This window comes from Salminus brasiliensis, chromosome 3 (assembly GCF_030463535.1).
Source record: "Salminus brasiliensis chromosome 3, fSalBra1.hap2, whole genome shotgun sequence".
Lineage (NCBI taxonomy): Eukaryota > Metazoa > Chordata > Actinopteri > Characiformes > Bryconidae > Salminus > Salminus brasiliensis.
Genome location: NC_132880.1, coordinates 3,699,044 through 3,720,964, shown reverse-complemented (window position 1 = coordinate 3,720,964; position 21,921 = coordinate 3,699,044). Strand labels below are relative to the sequence as shown.

Here is a 21,921-nt window from a genome sequence, read left to right as displayed (position 1 = left end):
AGTTAATCGGACTTGATGTATGCTGTGCTGTAAATCAGAGGCAGGGGGTCAAAATTCACAGGTTAGGTGTCACTGTCTTAGATCGGCCACATACCAACTTAATACATAATGCATAAATGTGATGAAATATAATATTTCTGATATGAGTCATATGTATATATATATATATATATATATATATATATATATATATATATATATATATATATACTTTAAACCCGTTTTCTGGATGCAGACTCTACAGAGTTGGGTCTACTCCTAAACCAGTTCCCTGATTCTCCCCTTTCACCTCCCCTTTGCATTTAGCTTTAGCATTAACACAGAAAAATAATATATATAGCAAATAGCACACCCCAATATTAAAAAGCTCACACACACACAACACATCCACAGAAGACACACTCCGTTCCTGATGATACTCTCCAGCATTGTGTGCTATGGTGATAACAAAGGTCCTTAGCAAGCTAGGCCAGGCTAGGCCGGGTTACTGATGGAGAAGAATCATAGGCTCCGGTTTTTGAGTCATCCTCTCTCCATCTGTCGAATTATCGGCTTCTTCTTTCCTGAATTTCGAGCAATCCGAGTTAAAACATCTGAAAATACACTTCTGAGACAACAGCGTGAACCTCTCCACACCTAGCTTAGCTTATTTCTTTAGTGTAGGCTATGTATACTCAACAGTGGCCACCCCTAGCTGGACTCCAGGGCTTCAACTAATGATTACTTCAAAAATCAATAAAGCGATCGACTAGCGTTCAGTTAACCGAGTAATCAGCCTTTATGACTAATAAAGCACCATTCTGGAGGTACGCTAAACGGACAGAAGTATTGGGACACCAGCTCATTCATTGTTTTTTTTTCTGAAATTAAGGGTATTTTAAAGCTTCTGTCAGAGTAACTGTCTCTACTGTCCAGGGAAGAAGGCTTTCTACTAGATTTTGAGTAGAACTGCTGTGAGGATTTGATTGTATTCAGTGAGGTCAGGATGTTGGATGGTGATCACCACCCCAACTCATCTTAAAAGTACTGGATGGAGTTCCACCATCCATCATTCCAGAGAACACGGTCCTTCCACTGCTCCACAGCTCCTCAATGCTGGGGGGCTTTATACCCCTCTACTAGCCCACGTCTGGCATTAGGCAGCATGGTCCAGGTGGGCGTGGGCTCTGAGTGAGTTTGTACATGTGTTGTTACTGGGACCCAGGTGGGCCGACCCAGCAAATGGACCCCATCATTACAGCCCATCCTACTTCCACACCAGTCCCATCTAGGTTTCCATATGCAGATGGGGCCCATATGTTAAACCCCTTCCTGGTCCCATTATTGAACGCTGGTGGGCATCCATGTGTGGGGCCAACATGGAACCCATGGACATAACTTTCTGGTTCCCACATGGCCTCCCCATACTGTCCCCACATGGGTGTGTTATTTGGGAGGTTATCATCATGTCATCATCATGAAACAAACCAACATATGTCATAGTCCTAAAGCAAAGCAGAACATGGATTGCAGGACATTTTACAGTTTTAACAAGACCAGATTAACCCATTTCTGCTGCCCTGTCTGGGTGTCTGTTTACTAGCTTGGCTAATCCTAACAACACATGGATATAACTCTAGTGTTAGCTGCTTCAGAAGACAGAAAATCAACACAGCACACAACACAATCGTACAATTTCACCTACATAGCAGACCTGACCACAGCATAACTCCAAAATGGTGCTTTCTCATCATCTGTCGAAGACTAGAAGTTATATCGCCCCCTGTGCTTGCTGTAGCATACTACAATATTTCTTAAGGACTTTTTGTATCGAATGATTATTATTTCTCCATAATCAACTTCATTCAAGACTACCTGATTTTTTTGAGTGATAGTGGCAGCCCTACAGACCCTATAGAGTGCAGGGATTAAGGGATTAAGGGATCCAGAGCAACCATTTTACTGAAGAACTGAACCCGAGGCCGAGGTGCCCGGGCTAATGCTCCTTCCAGAGCACCAGAATGGTTAACCCCACCACCACCAAGATCATCAGGAAGACGAGGAAGGGTCGTGTGTCCAGCACGGAGGAACCTGAGCAATCCGGCCGGCTCTGCAGGTACTGATCCACTGAGTCGGCGAAGCTGTACTTCTTAGGGGAAAAGCCCAGCTCCCGGCGGGCCTTCTCGATCTTGAAAGTGTGGCTGACCGCAACGTTTCTTACCTGAGAAACAGACACATGTGGATGCGTCATGGTTTTCAAGCACAAAGCACAATCAAAGGATCTACCTACCTTTTCCTTCAGTCTACGATTTGTCAGTGTTCAGTGTGAAACATCTGCAGTGAAAGCCTGCGGTCTAACTATCAAACTATCAGGTGACCCGTCCGAGCCAGAGATAGGGAAGATAGTGTCAGGGACAAGGGATTGTGTTGTCAGAGGATGTTGCAATATGTCCTTGTAATCTCAGAACAAATGCCCTGAGGCCAAAGCACAGATAAACCCTCACATGGGGAACATTTGGAAATTTGAACCCAGTCGAAGACGCAGAGCGTCGGCTGGCTGCACATCAGTGCGGTGTTTAATGTGTTCCCTGATGCAACGGCACTGGATATCGTTCAATATCGTGATACTGGACACTGGATGTTTTTAGATTTCATATCACAACTACTGAGACGCTTCACCGATCTGTAATAGGGGAAATAGCACCGTTATCATTGCTCCTCCAGGCTCGATACACTGCTACCTGCACTATGTAACTAGGAAAACGCTTGTGAGAACTGTGTAACGCTGCGTAAGTCGAGTCATATTAGTGTAAAATACCGTAGTATTGCTTTACCGCCTCAGTCCACATGTTTCTTTACCTTCTGCATCTCTCAGGAAGTCCAGTGCATGTGTAAAATGCATGTGTAAAGCATGTCCTTTAGGTATAGTTCAAAGTGGGAATTCCACTTCCCAAAAGTAGGGGGAGATCAGGAGCAAAAAAGGGCTGATTCTTTATTGTAAATATTGTATTTATAAATATATCATAAATATATATAAAAATATATCATAAATATATTGTAAATAAAATAGCCTGTTCATCACTCTAATAATCTAATAAATCTATACATCGGAAATCGGTCAGCATCCTCAAAAAAGCTTCACCAAACTTCACCAAACCCAGTCTGGAGCCCCTCATGAAGCTACTTTACTAAGAAGTACCAGAACCAATACCAGTTCTAACCCCTCAGAGGCAAATACTAGAAATCTTTCAACCCACAACACACTACCCCATACCACACACTACCCAATACCACACACTACCACATACCACACACTACAAAATACAACACCTCTACCCCATACCACACACTACCCCATACCACACACTACCAAATACAACACCTCTACCCCATACCACACACTACCCCATACCACACACTACCAAATACAACACCTCTACCCCATACCACACACTACCCCATACCACATACAACTCACTACCCCATACAACAACTACCCCATACAACACCTCTACCCCATACCACACACTACCCCATACAACACACTACCCAATACCACACACTACCCCATACCACATACTACCAAATACAACACCTCTACTCCATACCACACACTACCCCATACCACATACAACTCACTACCCCATACAACAACTACCCCATACAACACCTCTACCCCATACCACACACTACCCCATACAACACACTACCCAATACCACACACTACCCCATACCACATACTACCAAATACAACACCTCTACTCCATACCACACACTACCCCATACCACACACTACCCAATATCACATGCTACACACTACCACATACCACACACTACCCCATACCACACACTACCCAATATCACATGCTACACACTACCCCATACCACACACTACCACATACCACACACTACCCAATATCACATGCTACACACTACCCCATACCACACACTACCCCATACCACACACTACCCAATACCACATACAACTCACTACCCATACAACACACTACCCCATACCACACACTACCACATACCACATACCACACACTACCCCATACAACACCTCTACCACATATAACGCACAACCACATACCACACACTACCCCATACCACACACTACCAAATACAACACCTCTACCCCATACCACACACTACCCCATACCACACACAACCACATACCACACACTACCCCATACCACACACTACCCCATACAACACACTACCAAATACAACACCTCTACCCCATACCACACACTACCCCATACCACACACTACCCCATACAACACACTACTGTTTGGAACTGCAGTAGAATTCCATAAATCAGTCCACCTGACTGAGTGTGTGTGAGTGTGTGTGTGTCACTGGACACACCGACAGACACCCCCTACAGCTCAATCTCAAGGTCTGAGGTCTGGCCAGGTCGTGCCCTGGTGCTGAGAAGTGGTTGTGCTGCCACCAGATCAGATTCTACAGGGTCACATTTTCTAACGGATCTAATGACCTCCTTTTACGTGGCATTACTTTTCCATTAAGCGGGCGTGCAGCCTCCTGCTCTGCTGGCACAGAAGGACGCCCCCAGCGCCTCTCTCTTCTTACTGCCCAGCAGATTGGGTATCGGCATGGAAACTCTCCATCCGGCTTAGTGCCAAAGCACCGGGCCCATCACCACTGTCCAAGAAACACAGACCCCCTCACATCGCGTTCATGCGGTGTTAGGATGCCAGGGTGTCACAAATGAGGAGTAAACCACCAGAGAAATAAATAAATAAATAAATAAATAAATAAAAATATTAATGACCTTCTAGACTCACCAGTCGTTCTTATTGAAAAGTGAAGAAGAAAAATCTGAAAATTCATAAGAAGATTTTTGAAGAATATGAAATAAATATTTATTTAAATAATCATTCAATTAATTAATTAATTAATTAATTAATTAAGACACTTTTGTGAATCTGGCCCAGACCTCCTTAATCTGGGGCCAGATTTACAAAAGCGTTTCTAAAAATAAAAACATACGAAGGATCTGACGAGAACTAACAGCTAAACTGCTCTTAAATGCAGTTCTCCAAAAAATCTTAGTTCTCAGATATGCTCTTATAATTGTCCCAAGACACTCATGGTTGTTTTCTTATTTAGGCCATTTGTGACCCAGTCATTAATGCTAAATTTGACATTTATATCATAAACAATGTAAAATACCATTTTAAATTTTGCAATGTTCAATTAAACCTGTTAAAAGTAGAATCTAAGAGAACTTTTAGAACAATCCCAACCTTTTATCCAGTTAAATTAGTTAACAGGCATTAATTTTGTAATTCAACTGTTTAAATTTTATCATTTTTGATCATTTTAGAGGCCTATTGAACTACTGAAGACTGTACTGAAAAAAAGATTGTACTAGAAAAAATGTGGAAACGTGAACAGGGCCTAAAATACAGAACTAAGAAAATATTAGGAGAGCTTTTGACCAGCCAAAACTGAGCAATCAAAAATGCTATGTTTTATACAATTTATATGAAAAATCGTAATTCAAATCTCCATATCTGGGCAGTAAGTGTTTATTTACTAAACATTTATATTACAACAAATACACATAACTTTAATCTAACACTAAACAGTAACGTCTATATACACTATATACACTATCAGGCCCGTTTTGTTGACAATCGAGGGGTTAGCCCTCGATTACTCTGGCTTTCCTACCAAACTTTCGATGCACATTAGTAAAGAACGGTGGCTATTTCTGTATACACTGTATGTCTAACTCAGTGGTCTCGAACCCTGGTCCTGGAGGCTACTGTTCTGCACAGTGCTTGCTTTGACACTGTAACTCAGTAAGGACTTCACTGTTAATTGCTAATAGTTGGATGAAGAGTGCTGGGAGCAGGGCCAGAAATAAACCGTGATTGGACTGTGGGTTTCCAGGAGCAGGGATGGAGGCCACTGGTATACCTGAACAACTGGAGCCTTTACAAAAACATGGCACCATCTAGTGGAGAGAGATACAAACCAAATGCTCTGAAATATCAGTAAAAACTGATACCTACAAACCCGAAGACATTTCAAACGGACCGTGGGCAGTGCTAGCTCTCATTATGCTATCTAGAACATCTGGGCCTGCTGGGAAATGTGAGGGTTAGAGTTAGGGCACTGTCAGATACAGTATGTCTGGTGTCCGAAGACTGATTGGTGTAAAGGTAATGTGGCTGACAAGTAACGGGAGCTTTTACCTCACCGATCAGCACAGGGCAGACCCCCAGAAATCGTCTAGCTTTATTAGATATTAGATGCCAGAGCACTGTCTGTCTGCGTTTGGCACTTTGCTCTCCTGTCCTGCAAAAACTCAGCAAGCTGCTGAGGAGCCAGCGCTCATCTTTTATTCACACAGCAATCATCGGTCCTGCCGGCAGCCGAGGAGAAGTGCCCCTTCAGGCCCTGGCTCCTGCTTCTCACCTTTCAGGCTATAAGGAGTCCCAAGCAGCGCTACTCCAAGGCTTTCCACCAGGACGCAGACACTTGGCCCACTCTCTGCGTATTGGCTACACTGTCTGCACTGGTCAACAGTAGCTGGAGACTGCCCATGTGCACACACACACACACACACACTATCTCTCTCTACCTAAAACAATAAAGGTGCTTCATAGGGTTCTTTAAGTGATTCCATAAAAGATGTCTATTAGATTTTTGGAGGAGCATTGCTGTAAGGATTGAAGCATTCAGTGGAGTCAGGATGTTGGATGATTACCACCCCACCTCATCATTCCCAACTCCCCACCTCATCCCAAAAGTATCGGATGGTAGAGGGAGCACCAACCATGGACATATAGTGGGGGTGGTGATCATCCAACATCCAACTAATCCTCACAGCAATGCTCCTCCTCCAAAATCTAGTAGAAGGCCTTCCTCCCTAGACAGTAGAGGCAGTTACTCCAACAGGCAGTTACTCCATTAAGCTCTTAATTTCGGAAGAAACAATGTTGTCCCAAAACTTTTGTCCATTCTAGTACCAGTAACAGACGGAGATGTCTTCTAAGCATCTTAATGGTAAAGGTAAAAGTGCACGTATTTGTCAGTGTGGACTGTACAGTGAAATGTGTCCTCCGCATTTAACCCATCTGGTAGTGAACACACACTCACACACACACATGTGTTAGGGGCAGTGAGTACACACACACACACCCAGAGCGGTGGGCAGCCAACTCCAGCACCCGGGAAGCAGAGAGGGTAAAGGGCCTTGCTCAAGGGCCCAACAGTGGCAGCTTGCCGAGCCCGGGAATCGAACCCACAACCTTGTTATCAATATCCCGGCGCTCTAACCGCTGAGCCATCACTGCCCCATGAGAGAGCAGTGAAAGAAATGTTGGACATAGAAGATAAATGAGAGAAGGGGTGTATTTACCTCGTTTCTGGTGAGAAGTAGAGGAATCTCCACTATAGGCCTCAGAGCCACATGCAGTTGCTCCATTAAAACGGCTGGAATGGAAGAAGTTTAAAGACCTGGTGAGTTCGGTTCAGTCTGCGTGGAGCTATCAACGAAACATCTTAATAAAAAATGACAGAAATGGTTCAAATATTAGAGCTCAAGCTTTGGCTGGACTAATGAGGCCCCACCTGCAGAGTACACCAGCGAAACGGGCAGATGGATCAGTGGTCGGCTGTAGCCGAGTCTTTCAAACTGTTCGGAGAGAAGGAGGAACTGAACTGAACACCATTCAAACCCAAATACAGCAATACTACAGCTTACGGGCAGCACGGGTGCGACTCACCAGGGGTCGGAGCCATTCGAAGACATTGACTGATTCCCCGTCGTTGATGAAGTAGGCCTGTCCATTCTGAAAACGAGGCATCGCACCTTCAACTAACGCCTAGATGACCCACTCAGACCTTCGTCATTTGCTATTAGTAGAACTTACCGCCACACAGCCTCTCTCCGGCGTGAGACCCTCAGCTCCCAGCAGGTGAGCCATCACCAGGTTATCGACGTGCACCCAGTTCATCCGGGCATTGGGATTCCCAAAACTGAAACTGAACAGCCTCCTCTGCACGTTCACCTGGGAGCACAGGAGAGCAAATGAGGGGAGAACAGAGGAGGGGAGGTGAAGTGGCGTCAGCTCTCAGTTCAGTTTAGTGTTATTTGTCCAGTATTGTCCAGTTGACTGTCCCACAGACGTTTTCTGGAAGCACTGAACTCTGAAAAGAAAACATGGAAAGGAAGAACCTCTGAGAAGAACCAGGCCTAAAGGGAAAACCTCATGTAGAAACCAAGACATGGCCAGCTTCACCTAGAGCACGAGGAACCACCAAGCAAGATTCAAAAGAAAATCTCCAGTGGTTCTTCTGCATGTCCTCATCTAGAACCTGCAGAGGAACCTAGTTTTTAAGGAAGACCTCATACAGAACACGAGGTAGAACAATGAAGAATCTCCAAGAGCACTGTGAGAAACCGAGACAATGAAGACTTAGCCTAGAGCACGAGGAAGAACCACTGAGAGGAAGCAAGACTCAAAAGAGAACAACTCTCCAAGAAATTTAACAAGAACTCCTGAGATTAATCAGTATGAGGAGGAACCTCTGAGAGGAACCAAGACAAGGCCAGCTTCACCTAGAGCACGAGGAACCACCAAGCAAGATTCAAAAGGAAAGCTCCAGTGGTTCTTCTGCATGTCCTCATCTAGAACCTTCAGAAGACCCCCTTTAGAGGAACCAACCCTCAGAAAGGCTGTGGTGGAGTGGAGTTAGGGAGGTAAGGATACAACATATACACCAGGTTCATCCAGAGAAGAAGAATCGAGGAGCTGAATCTCAAACATCTGCCGGTCGCCACTATGGAGTCTCACTGTGCTTATTTTGGAGCTCTGGGAGCTCTGGGAGCTCTGGGAGAACAGAAAATCTGACACCTGTTAGGGCACAGGTAACAGGCGAAGCTCTCCTGAGCATAATGAAAGAGTGGAGCATCTTTTAGCTAATGAGCGTGAGCTTATGGATGCTGGGCGGCATGCTGGAGTTAACTTACACAGGGTGTCCGAGTCTTCATCTAGAAGAACCTCTTAGCAGTTTGACTCTCAGCAGAGTAACCGAATAGGCAAAGTACGGAAAGGCAGCCATGTGTGATCTGAGCGAGGGTACGAGTGTGTGAGTGTGTGTGTCTTGGGTCAGTGGGAGTCCCAGGAGAACCAGGGCTGTAATTGGAGCTTCTCACAGAGTCCATTAATATTGTAGAGCTTTGGGCCGGCCGAGGGCTGAAGAGCGGCGGGCCGAGAGAGGCAGAGGGAGAGTGAGAGAGAGAGAGAGAGGTGGGTGGGAAGAGAAGAAACAAGGCCGAAGTAACAGAGGAGATGCTGAATGAATGTGAAAAGAGAAGCACAGGTAAGAGAACGAGCGAGAGAGATAGACTTGGACTTGACACCCACCATCACTCTGTGTAGATGCCTTCTCTCTTCAGGGCCGTAGATGCCTGAGGGTCGTAACACACACGTCCGCAGCAGACCGCCACCTTCAGAACAAAGCAGCACATGCTTCACCATCAGGCTTCAGATGACTCTTTCCATATTCACTAATTGACCAAATGCATGTATGGATAGTGTGTGTGTGTGTTTGTATATGTGTGTGTAGCTAGGGGTATATCATGACCAAACACCACAGGCTTTGCTTAATTGAATATGTAAATAAGGCTAGGGTCAAGTTTCAGTTCTGCTGCTGGGCTGTACATCTGTCACTTAAGGAATCCACCAAGAGTGAGCTACAAGAAGAGCAAGAGAAGGATATGAGGGCTCCTGGGGGCCCAATTTCTTTGGGAAGTTGCAGACTGGATTCCCAGAAGCCTAACTCTGTCTGTGTGGGACGGGTGGCCCTCCATCTACCCTCCATGACTTGGTACAATGCTAGTCAGCGTGGGCGTCCATTGGTAGATACGGCTGAACTGGTGGTTCCTCTGGTTAGTGTTCTCCTCCAAGAGTGCTGAGCTCCACGAAGTACATGCAAGCCTTCACCCCTCCAGGACTACTCACAGTGTCATGTGATGGGGGGGGGGGGTGTTGGACCATTGCGGTCAGGATTTGATTGCATTTAGCCAAGACAGCATTAGTCAGATCAGGGTGGTTCTCTTCCCAAAAGAATTGAATGGGGCTATTATTTAGAACACAGCTCCACTGCTCTACACTTCAATGGCGGGGGGCTTTATAGCCCTCTAACTAATGTTTGGCGCTGGTCACTGAGGGGTTTTCCTCAGAGCGTCCCATTCTATTGGTCAGTGCTTCTCTATGGAGATAATGCAAGTGCCAGCCTGTGTCAGCAATGCAAATGTCTGTACTAATAGTAATTAGTAGTATGAGTACTGATGGCCAAGCTTAGCTGGAGCTGATTGGTGTCTGACTACGGCGAGTGCAAATGAATGGACCAATAGAAATGCTGGAATGACTTTGCATTGAAACATTGAGAAGGTTGTTGCTGTTCTGGAGATGTCATCTATCACTATCTCTGTGAACTGTGAACAATAAAGGTGCTTCATAGGGTTCTTTGAGTGATGCCATAGAAGATGTCTATTAGATTTTTGGAGGAGCATTGCTGTAAGGATTTGACTGCATTCAGCCACACGAGCGTTAGTGGAGTCAGGATGTTGGATGAGGACCACCTCATCCCAAAAGTATTGGATGGTAGATAGAGCACCAACCATCACTCCAGAGAGCACCCAGTTCTTCCACTAGCATGTGCTCATTAGAAGGGGTGTCCACAAACATTTGGACATATAGTGGGGGTGGTGATCATCCAACATCCAACTAATCCTCACAGCAATGCTCCTACTCCAAAATCTAGTAGAAGGCCTTCCTCCCTGGACAGTAGAGACAGTTACTCCAACAGGCAGGATAAGCTCTTAATTTCGGAAGAAACAATGTTGTCCCAATACTTTTGTCCACTCTAGTACCAGTAACAGACGGAGAGAGCAGTGAAGAAAATGTTGGACAATCCTACACACGAAGTCTGCGAGAGTGGGAGAATGCTTCAGACACACCAGTGTCGAGTTCACCAAGTGCTCTGCCTTATTGTTAGGCCTGGGTCTAAATTTAAACTGGTGTCAGCAGGTCCTGCTGGGTTCGGTTGCAGGCTACGCATTACCATAGCAGCCGTTACCTCAGCACCTCATCAGCGTGCGCACACACACACATATACAGATACACACACAAACACACTCGTGTAGACGTGTGCAGGAAAAAGGAGATGGCTTTCTCTTATCGCTACTGTATGCCAATAACAGGATCGGCTTCAGAAAGCAGTGAGGTCCAGTTTCCATACCTTTTAATGATCTTCCGTTGGCAGCCAGGACCATGCGGTCAGCGATAGCTTTGGTTCTGGAGTAGTGGTCTATATGCTGAGGAGGACAAGGCAAATCACAAAGCTGATTAGTTTCCGACTCCAATCAGACTCAACCCCTAAACTCTCTCTAAGGACTTCTGTTACGTCCTCAGGCTTATTACGCAGGAATTAACGGGAAACTGACTGAGCGGTGCTGAGGTTATAGACGTGAGGAACTACCGTTTTGAAGGGCTGTATCACCCAACACTGAATTCTGAATACTTGTATTTTTGAAAAATGGTACACGCAGAGTTCAAAAATTTTGAGTAAGTCAAAATACACTTTATATAACAGGAATAGACATAAACATACATATTTATATTTAGCTCCACTCTCTCTTTTAGACTATACCTGTCTCATAAATGTACATATCAGAGAACTTCTACAGATCCCTCCTGTCTTTGTATATTCTGTATTTTGTGTATATTTTGTGTGTATTTTGTATTTATTTAATATAATTTTTATATAACTTTATTTTAATGTTTAGTATGTATATAGTTTTGTCCTCCTGTAGAGCATCAACCTGAGCCTCACCACAAGGCACCACATTTCAATGCATGAAAGTCCTGACATGTTGTACAAATGACAAATAAACCTGAAACTTAAACTTGAAACAAAAACAACCGGTTTAATATCTGCTGGTTTGGTGTATTTCAGCTGTATATATATATATATATATATATATATATATATATATATATATATATATATATATAAGAGACTTAAGAGAATTTAATTATTTTTCTTAAATTTGCATCTCTACATGTATGGAAGCCGTTTAATTCCAGGCATTTAATCAAGCAAAGCTGAGTTATCTGAATCTGCAGACTATGAATGGCATAAAGTCCCAACAGCAATGTGAAAGACTAGTGGAGAGTCTGCCAAGACATGAGAGCTGCGATTGGCCGTCGAGGTTATTTGACCATAGTGATTTCTGAATGCTCTCAAATGCTCTCACCTCTTAAAGGTGAATAATAACTTCTTTGCATTATAATTATTATAATAAATTATTTGCATTTTTATTTGAGCAGTTGTCATTTCTGCAAATAAATAAATGCTCTAAATAGCAAATATTTTTATTTGGAATTTAGAGGAAATGTTGTCCATGGTTTAAATACAACTGAAATGTTAATTTCTGTAGCTGTATATAAATATATATAATATATATGAAGTGGTATATAACGTCACTGTCAAATGAAAAACTTGTATGTGCAAAAAAATTTATTTTACTTTACAGGAGAAGGGAAAAACCTTCTTAACTTTCAATGGAAGACGTTTTTATTGCCAGTCATTTTGGAGCTTTTCTATTGGTCTATACATCATCAACCTGGGCACAGTGTAAAGAACAACTGCTATGAGTCATTTGCACTGGTCGTAGTCAGATGCCAATCCCATCAAACTAATCTGCGCTCAGGGAGCAGAGAGAGTTAAGGGCCTTGCTCAAGGACCCAGCAGTGGCAGCTTCCCGAGCCTGGGAATCGAACCCACAACCTTGTTATCAATAGCCCGGCGCTCTAACCACTGAGCCACCACTGCCCGTAAAAATTGATCAGATATGTATCGTATCGACCGAGTTTCAGGTTTTCATCTGCCAACATTTCTCTGGGCAAAAGAAGCCGACCGCAAAATTAGCCGACCTCATCAGATCGTACTGGTGAGTTAAAGACTACAGCAGCTCTGCGCGAGGCTCCTCAGCCTAAAGGTGCTGCTGGATCTGCTCGGTCAGTCCGGCTGTATTTTTTTTTTGCAGCGTATTTGTGAAGGAAGCAGAGTAGTAGCTTTTAACACCACTATTGGGGGATCCCCCCTTCGGAAGTGGGCTGTTATAAGTATGAGATCCTGAAAGAACTTTTGGAGGTTCTTCAAGTTTGAAACTTAAGGTGCTTTGAGGAACCATCAAGGAACCTTTTTCTTCTTGAAGGTTCCTCAAAGCACCTAAAGAGGTTCCTCCACAGCACGAAACCTCCAAAGGAACCTATACTTTTAACAGTGTACATCGCTCAGCCCAGTATCCGATCACAGCACAGTGGATCGTACCGAAAAACGATTGGCGAGCAGAAACAGCCCCAAAACACTGATTGGTCCATCTCTAGTACTAATACTACTATTACTATCAGTACTAATGATTGCATTGCTGACACAGGCTAACACTTATAGCACTGACAATAGGAGCCGCCCATTGGCTTAGATCACCATGCCCACACAATGTCTAGCCTTTACATTAGACACAATGTCGCGCTGACATTCCTGCTCTAGTGAAAGTCACTGGATGACAGCTAGCATTGCTGGAAAAATGAGAAATGACTGACACCGACACCCACTACAGCTCGCAGTACGGCTGTGTGATTGACCCGGCGCTGTATCTTCATTACGTTGCTGGAGATGAGCCAGCAGTGGGTGACCTGTGTCGCACTCCAGACTGCATCACACGCAGGAGGTGTCAGGTGGACTCAGTCGATCTCATTAACCTTCCCTAACTCCTCTCTGCTGGAGTTCAGGGAGGAGATGTGGACACCGCTGCCACTAAACAACAGTTCCAAGCTGGAGCAGCATGGAAGCATCTCACGGGATACTGCTGCAGCTGCACGATGTGGGTGTAGGTGCGATAACAGCCAAATTCCTCTCATCTCCTACTTCAGAGAACATCTTATGTTTCACCTACAAGCACAGCAGTGGTGCTGGATTAGGAGCTGCACGTTCAGCTTGTTTCAGTGACGTATGAATGACCGACAATTTTCCACTGGCAGCTTTTAACGGTTAGCAAAAATGATGCTGTGGAGGCCATGGATGCAAACCCTTAGCCCCTGAGCTGAGATAAGCCCCACAGTTAACAGCAAGGCAATACTGGAAGTCTGCAAGCCTGCCAAGGGAAGGCCTATCCAACGCCTAGGTTGCCGTGTGCTTTGCTAGCATATCAATGGAGCATTGGCAGTTCGCCATCAGCTAATCACAACTTGCTTGATGAACTGAATCTGCTGAGAAGGAGAGTTGTCAAAGTGCCTAGTCCTGACCTTGCACCCTCAGAAAAGGGTTCTTCAAAGGTTCTTTAGCAAGTATAATGATTCTTTATACACTAAATGCCCAAAAGTTTGTGGACACCCCTTTAAGAGGGTTGAATTCAGCTATTGTAAGCTGCACACACTGCTGACACAGATGTGCAAATGCACACATACAGCTTAACTAGTCCCTGTAGAGAAAAAAAATAAATAGGACTCTCTGGAGCAGATAAACATGGACCTACTGGAACCTTGCCTAATGCCAGGCGTGGGCTAGAGGGGTATTAAGCCCCCAGCAGTGAAAGAACTATGCTCTCTGGAAGGATGGATGGTGGAGCTCCATCCAATACTTTTGGGATAAGTTGGGGGGTGACCTCACTAACACTCTTGTCTATGAATGCAATCAAATTCTCACAGCATTGTACAGTAGAGACTGTACCTGGACAGTAGAGATGGTTACTCCAACAAAAGCAGGAGAATCTTTTTAATACGATCTCGATTTCAGAAGAAACAACGAATAAATGAGCAAGTGTCCACATATATTTGTCAATACTGTGTATGGTGGACACTGGTGGAAGACCTTTTGTAGATGTCAGCTCAAATTACACACAAGCTAATTCATCTCAAGTGGAGAAAACCTCTCTTACCATGTGCAGAGGAACGCAGGGTACCGAGTCCTCATCTCCATCCTCAATGGGCCTCCCTGCAAACGCCACGTTCACTGTGCTGGTGTAGACCAGTCTGGAGATCCCCCGCTCACAACACACTGCAGGACACACACCAACACAGCACCGCCGTCAAGCATAACTGTCTCTACTGTCCAGGGATAAAGAAGAAGTCTCTACTAGAATTTGGAATACCAACATTGCTGTGTGGATTTGGTTGCATTAGTGAGTCCTAAAAAACTCCCCAACTCCTCAACCACTGCTCCACAGCTCAATGCTGCTGCTGGGGGGGGGGGGGGCTTTACACCCCTCGTAGCCCACGCCTGGCATTAGGCAGCATGGTGCCAATAGGTTCATGTGTTTATCTGCTCCATAGAGTCCTATTCTATTGGCAGTATTTCTTCTCTACAGGGACTAGACAAGCGGTGGCAGCAATGAGTGCTACGTAAAGTATCAGAAAGGGGGTGTCCACAAACAATCGGACATATAGTGTATCTCCAAAATGGCGAAAAAACCTTCTTAACTTTCAATGGAAGGCAATTGCAGCATTTCTATTGGTCCGTTCGTCATGAAATGTGGACACAATGTAAAGAACATCTGCCAGATTCACTTTATGTCCCCAAAAGTTAAAAAGTGTGTCATTTACACTCGTGTCAGATGCCAATTAGCTCTAGCTACGCTTGGTCATTAGTATTAATGCTACTAAATTACCAGTAGTACTAATATTAGTGTGATATTTACTTGCCTACTTGCCTAAAGCCAGCATATGATACAGCAAAGCAACTGAAGAACCTGGCAGAACCATTTACATATATTTATATAAACCTGAAGAAATCATACCTTCACTCAACATCTGACTGGTTAACCTGCTGGTATTTGTGAGAGGACGGAAACTATCAACTCACCGTTTATGACATTGTTGGTGCCACCAACGTTGACAGACTCCACCTGCTCTTTCTTCAGCTAAAGGGCAGGAAAATGAGAAAACAGCAATTATTCAACATGTCCACTTAAGTCAGGACTTTCTGACCTATCCAAACACACCAACACTGAAAAGTCCAGCCCTGCTTCTGACCTAAACCCTGCGTCAGCTTTGGGACCTCTCAAATATCTCAAATATCTCAAATATCTCAACTGAGCCAGATCTTCTAAGCAGATCTCCTAAGAGCACGCCTTAATGTTCCCTCAGAGAGTCATGGACAGAGATAGTGGTCTCCAGGAGCTGAAGGGCCCTCACTTAAGACCTAGTGCTTTAATCTGCAGAGCTCTCATCAAGACACCCAAAGGTGTACTGGTCCATACCTACAGAGACTACGGTGCAAACGCCCTGTCTTCTTCTTCAGGTACAGAGGTGTGTGAGAAACGCTTTGGACCCAGCGGTGGGTTCAGGGGTTGTTAATGAGCTAACCTGTTCTGGGCCCGACATCCCATAGGAAGCAGTGTGAAATACGCAGTCCACTCCAGCGCAGATTTTATACAGGGTGTCGTGATCGCGAACATCACCCTGTCAGTACACAACACAACACACACACACACACACACACACACACACACATTGTTATTGTGCCCAACATGTTATTGTAAGGTACAGAGTAAAGTATGGGTGTTTGAATTTTATGCAGTTGGAAGGAAGACACTTCAGCCGCATGCTGTTAAATGAACAGATTGAATAATATTAATATTAATATTAATATTAAATAAGTTGTTTCTGCTGTTTTTCTGCAGTTTAGGCCTGATTATCGTGGACATTTCTTAAGAGCTTCCCTTTATTTTGTGATAAAAGCCAATGGACAGCTCTTCTCCACAATAACCAACCGAGCCCTTAGCCACGGACCATTATAGAGTACTCGGGAAACTTTGTAAAAAATAAAAATATAAAGTCAGCTCAACTGAAATAGGAAAACTCATTACAGAGCGTTTTTTTATTATTATTATTTTTATGATTAGTCCTGGGGCTCTTAGAGCAGTCTACTGCGCTACCACCATGGCCTGGGGTTCGCAAGATCTCAGTTTGATCAACATTACACATTTAATTTGGCCTCAAAAACATCAGTAAATGAGCTGCAGCTGAAACTGACTAAATATTGCGAAAGTTGTTTAGTCTGTGGCTCCGCCCCCTCAATCTGTTTACTGTTTATTCCCATCTGCAGGTTAGAACTCCCCCATCACATGACGTCCCCATGATGGGAGACATTTTTGTTTGTAACAGTGGGGCGCTGAGCCCTTTCTGGGATTTGAACTTATTTAAACTTGATCTCCTCACACTTGGTGAGCAGCAGTTAGACCGTAGGGCCGGTCTAGAGCTGTGAAAGACGCATAAAGAGATCATGAGTTTGAATCCCAGCAACTCCACAGCCCTCCATGGGAAGCAGTCTGAGAATAGTAAGACAAGCCTCCCTCAATGTAATAGATGATATATAGGAGTTCTAACTTCTAGCAGAAGGAAAATAATAAAGGGGCGGAGCCACAGACTAAACGGCTTACACAGTGCGTCAAACAATGAAACTATAACTATGAGGGCTCACGTGTTCACCACGACACCCGAGTGCATCAGCAGCCCAGGGATCACCTGAAACCCAAGGGAACACCTGTCCTGCTTCACACCTGCTGCCATGCTGCTTCTGTTTCACCCAGATGTCCGGCAGCCCCTGCTAACCCCCCCTCCCCCACTTCCGCCCCCAGGGCAACGCTATCCCCCCCAAGCTCTACCTGCAGGAACACTGCTCCATCTGGGACGTCCCAGGCTGGCTTGTGGAGGTCCAGCAGGATGATGCTGACGCCCTGCCTGGCCAGAGCCCTTCCCAACCTAAAGCCGAAGAAGCCGGCGCCCCCAGTCACCAGTGCCTTCCCGCCCCCTCGGCGGGGCTGCTCGGGGCCCTCCAGTCTGCTGGAAGCTCTGCACTCCGGGCTGCTGCACCAGGCGCCCACCGCCCCGTTGGCTCTGTGTCTGAGCGGCGCTCCGGGCTTCCAGCTGCTGCGAGCGTGGGTCTGCGTGTGGCGTCCGTTGGTGCCCGGCTCCAGCAGGCATGCGCAGGGCAGCTGCTCCACTTGACACGAGGACCCCGTCTCCTTCATAATGCACAGATGGGTTCAAATGGATCCTCTGCAGCCTAGAGGGGAGATGCAGAGGCCAAAGAGCGTGAGCGGTTAACGGACGCGGTGACCACTGTGAAACGGATCTCAGTAAGAGTGAGTGAAAGGATGCATAATTCACCACTGAGGAGCAGAGTGGGTGAAGCCCAACTTTTCTTACACACTGGTCAGCCAACTGAGACCAGTGCTATTACACACATGGTGCTTTATGGCTCTTTCTAGAGCATCGGTCAAAGAACCATCGGTCTTAGAGCATCTTCTAAGACCGATGCCATAGAAGAACCATGAAGCCCCTGCTTTGTCCTTCACTCACTGACCACTATACGGCCTAGCTTACAGACTAGGTGCACAGACTGTAGTCCATCAACCACACTCCACCATTCCCATTCATCATTTGGTCAGTTTCTGACCACAGGACTGCTCCGAACCAAATATCATGTGGGAGGTAGACCATTCTCAGCAGATCTGAGATGGTGCTGGTACGAGTGACCCAGGCACAGCAGTGTTGCTTGGGTTTTAGCACAGGCTAGTGTCAGTGGGTCACTGAGAATGGGTCCACCACCCACCAACACTTTAAAGGTCTCATGAACCTTCACTTGATGCAAAGGGTCTTCACACTCACAGGGCTCTTCAATAACATCTCCCAAAGAACCAGCTCAATGGTCAGAAACTGGCATTACACTCTTAAAAATAAAGGTACTGCAAATGGGTTCTCTGAGTGATGCCATAGAAGAAGCACTGTTGGTTCTTCAAGAACCCTTCCCTTGTAGGTTGAAGATACTATGAAGATACAAAAGGACAGCAATGATATATACATACAGGAGGAGGCAGGAGGTACAGAAGCATGAAGACCAGAACCAGTCAGTTCCCAGACAGCTGTGTATAATGTATAATGTGTAGTGTGTGGGTGTATAGTGTGTGTATATATTTTATACTACCATGCGGGACGATGCACCTGGGTTTTTCACTCACCTGTGTAATGCGATGTGAGTTGATATAGAATCCATATAGAACCTTATATTTATAATGAAAGGTGTCTACTAGGTAGAACAGCCAAAAATCATTGAAAGCCCTTCTTTTAATGGACGTCTAGGTAGAAAAATTAAATTTGGAGCATTTCTATTGGTCCATTAATGATTACACTTCCATACAGTGTAAAGAACAACTGCCACATTCACATGCACCACAGTCAGACACCAACCAGCATCAGTCCTCAATACTAATATTAGTAATTACTATTAGCACTAGTATAACGAGACTGCATTGCCTATATAATATATATGATAATATATATGATAATATGAGTAGATGCATTTTGTCTGGGATATTTACTGTCTTGCCTAGAGCGAGACGAGGAGGACTGCTCATGATAAAGCGAATCAACCGAGGAGCCCTGGTAGAACCAAAAAGAGAAAAATGCCAAAAATGAAGATACAATTTCTTTGTTGATGATGTGTTGATGTATAATTTGCTATATATATATATATATATATATATATATATATATATATATATATATATATATATATATATGTGTGTGTGTGTGTGTGTGTGTGTATGTATGTATATATATATGTATATGTATATGTATATGTATATATATATATGTGTGTGTGTGTGTGTGTATGTATGTATGTATATATACATGTATATGTATATCTGTGTGTATATATATATATATGTGTGTGTGTGTGTATGTATGTATGTATATATACATGTATATGTATATCTGTGTATATATATATATATATAGCAAATTACATGAGAAAGAAAAACCTTCTCATAGCAAAAGTGGAACCCCATCCCATGGAATCCACCCTTGTCTATAGAGAAGTAAAGGATTTTTCTTATATACGAAGAACCCATTTACAGACAAAACATTCAAAGGGTTCTTCAAGACTGCACATGTTTTAAGAGAAGAACCCAAAACACTCTTCTACTCAAGTATATTTATGAGGAAAGGCGTCTACGTCTCCATTCAGTTACGTTCCACCTGCAGCATCATTCGCAACTTCAGCCTGGCTGCACCTCAGCAGTGTCAGGTGTGCAGAACAGCCACGAACCATCCATGGAAAGTAAGGTAGCTCCCAAAAACCCAACAGGTAAAAAGGTCTCAGCAGAAAAATATGTTTTCCAACAAAACAACACTTTTTGGGGGGATTTTTTTGGGATGCTGGTTAATTGGATTCATATGCAGTTGAATTCAGATTAATTTATTTAGTCTTTGAGGTGAATGCTTTTTTTTTACAAAGCAGGGGCTACAAGGGCTCAGTGTTAATGTGGAGGTCCAGGCAGGTTAAACAGCCACAGGTAAGCAGTATCTAGCGTGGCGTGAAATAATCAGCGGTGGATTGCAGGTTTGTGCTACCCTGTCAAGACATGCTACCATAGTGTTTATTGATTAGTAAAGCTGATTAGATTACTAAAACCATCATATCTGAAAATGCAAATCACCATAAATGAGTACATATAGGGTAATTACGGTAATGAGAAATAATTAATTTTTTTTTTTTAATTTACTTTTTTTTTTAACACTAAATATTAAAAATTAACAGTAAGCTCGGACTGTATAATTCACCCGAGAAAAAAAATGTATGATAAAAAGCATGAAAACGCACAATTTTGTGGGTCCGCGCATGCGCAGAGCCGCTAACTAGGACATTTCGATGGATACCGGGTCGAGCGACACCGAGACAGGACAGTGCTCCTCAAAAACTGGACAGTAGAATCACGTCGTAATTCATATGTACATAGTAGGATACACACGGAACTGATATGTAATGGTTATGTGGACTACTTATTAAAAAATGACCGTTTAATAAACCGCTGAAATTTATTTTGAAGCTTAAGGGCTCTTTCTTCGTGTGCTGTGGCTCTTACCACAAAACCACTAGTAGCAGCGCACACACAAATCCTAGGGCTAGTTTAACCGTGTTTTGGAGAAAGACAGCTGCCTTAACTGCACTGCAGTCTCTTTTGGTAGTGCTAAATTTAGTAAAAAGTTTGTAGCAGTAAAGCAGACCAGAAAAAACAACATAAAATTAAATTATGAGCTAAAAAAAAGTAAACAATAAAATAAAAAAAGTCACCAAATGCCATCAACCACCTTACAGAACAATATTAGCCTTATTCACTAGCCTTAGCATTGTTTTTTAGCCCTGTGCTCACAGTATAATTACATTTAATGTCATTTAAATGTGACTCAGATTAATAGGCTACTGTAAATGTCCATTAAATGGCCATTAAAACGCATGTATCTCATGCATCTTGGTATATATAATATAGCATAGCTTAGTTAATCTAATAATATGAACACTGAAATTCTAAAAGTGGTACTTTACCTTCCCTCGTCATGTGGTCGTGGCTCTCTCCATCAGCTGGCTGCATGGCACCACATCTCTCCGCTTTTCCTCGACACCCTGCACCTGTCAATCACCTGGCGCTTCACCTGAGCCTCCTACCGTAAAGCGCCGAGAAGACGCGACCACCCTGCACCTGCTGGCCATCTGCACCTTCAGCTCAGCCTCCTACCGTAAAGACCAGAGACCAGCTAAGGTCCCAGCCAGCAGCGTAGTCTGAGATGAAATGGAAAAAGGGGGCTTGTTATTTGTAGTTGATTTTATTCGTTTTATTGATTATTTATTAATATTTCCTGATAAAATAGTCTAGTTAAAAAGCACATATCCCAAAAGATCCAAACAGGACTCACAGACCTCATGGTAGACCTAGTATACTATTTTTATTATTATAACTTTTTATTATTTTATTATTTAGCTAAAATTCCCCACATAAGCACAAATCACAAGTATATCACAAAATTGAGCTTTTTATTGCTAAC

The 21,921-nt window shown here is 44.0% G+C and overlaps 1 protein-coding gene across 1 annotated transcript; it reads right to left on the bottom strand.

The window, feature by feature from the left end:
- Window positions 1-1,975: 1,975 nt before the first annotated feature.
- Window positions 1,976-18,065, bottom strand: sdr42e2 (short chain dehydrogenase/reductase family 42E, member 2). The gene is made up of 11 exons (XM_072675199.1): window positions 17,700-18,065; window positions 16,399-16,494; window positions 15,896-15,953; window positions 14,973-15,091; window positions 11,270-11,345; window positions 9,391-9,473; window positions 7,894-8,031; window positions 7,747-7,812; window positions 7,592-7,655; window positions 7,380-7,453; window positions 1,976-2,200 (listed from the first exon to the last, which is right to left on the bottom strand). Exons 1-11 carry the CDS (start codon window positions 18,063-18,065, stop codon window positions 1,976-1,978), a joined length of 1,365 nt encoding a protein of 454 aa, XP_072531300.1.
- Window positions 18,066-21,921: the final 3,856 nt, after the last annotated feature.

What these genes read in the sequence shown, in the direction of transcription:
- sdr42e2 (XM_072675199.1), bottom strand. Translation starts at nt 18,065, where the DNA reads ATGAAGGAGACGGGGTCCTCGTGTCAAGTGGAGCAGCTGCCCTGCGCA. An exon ending in TTCGCTGGTGTACTCTGCAG is followed by an intron (nt 7,454 to 7,591) that starts GTGGGGCCTCAT and finishes CTTCCATTCCAG; the next exon opens with CCGTTTTAATGGAGCAACTG. An exon ending in TACTTCTCACCAGAAACGAG is followed by an intron (nt 2,201 to 7,379) that starts GTAAATACACCC and finishes TCTGTTTCTCAG; the next exon opens with GTAAGAAACGTTGCGGTCAG.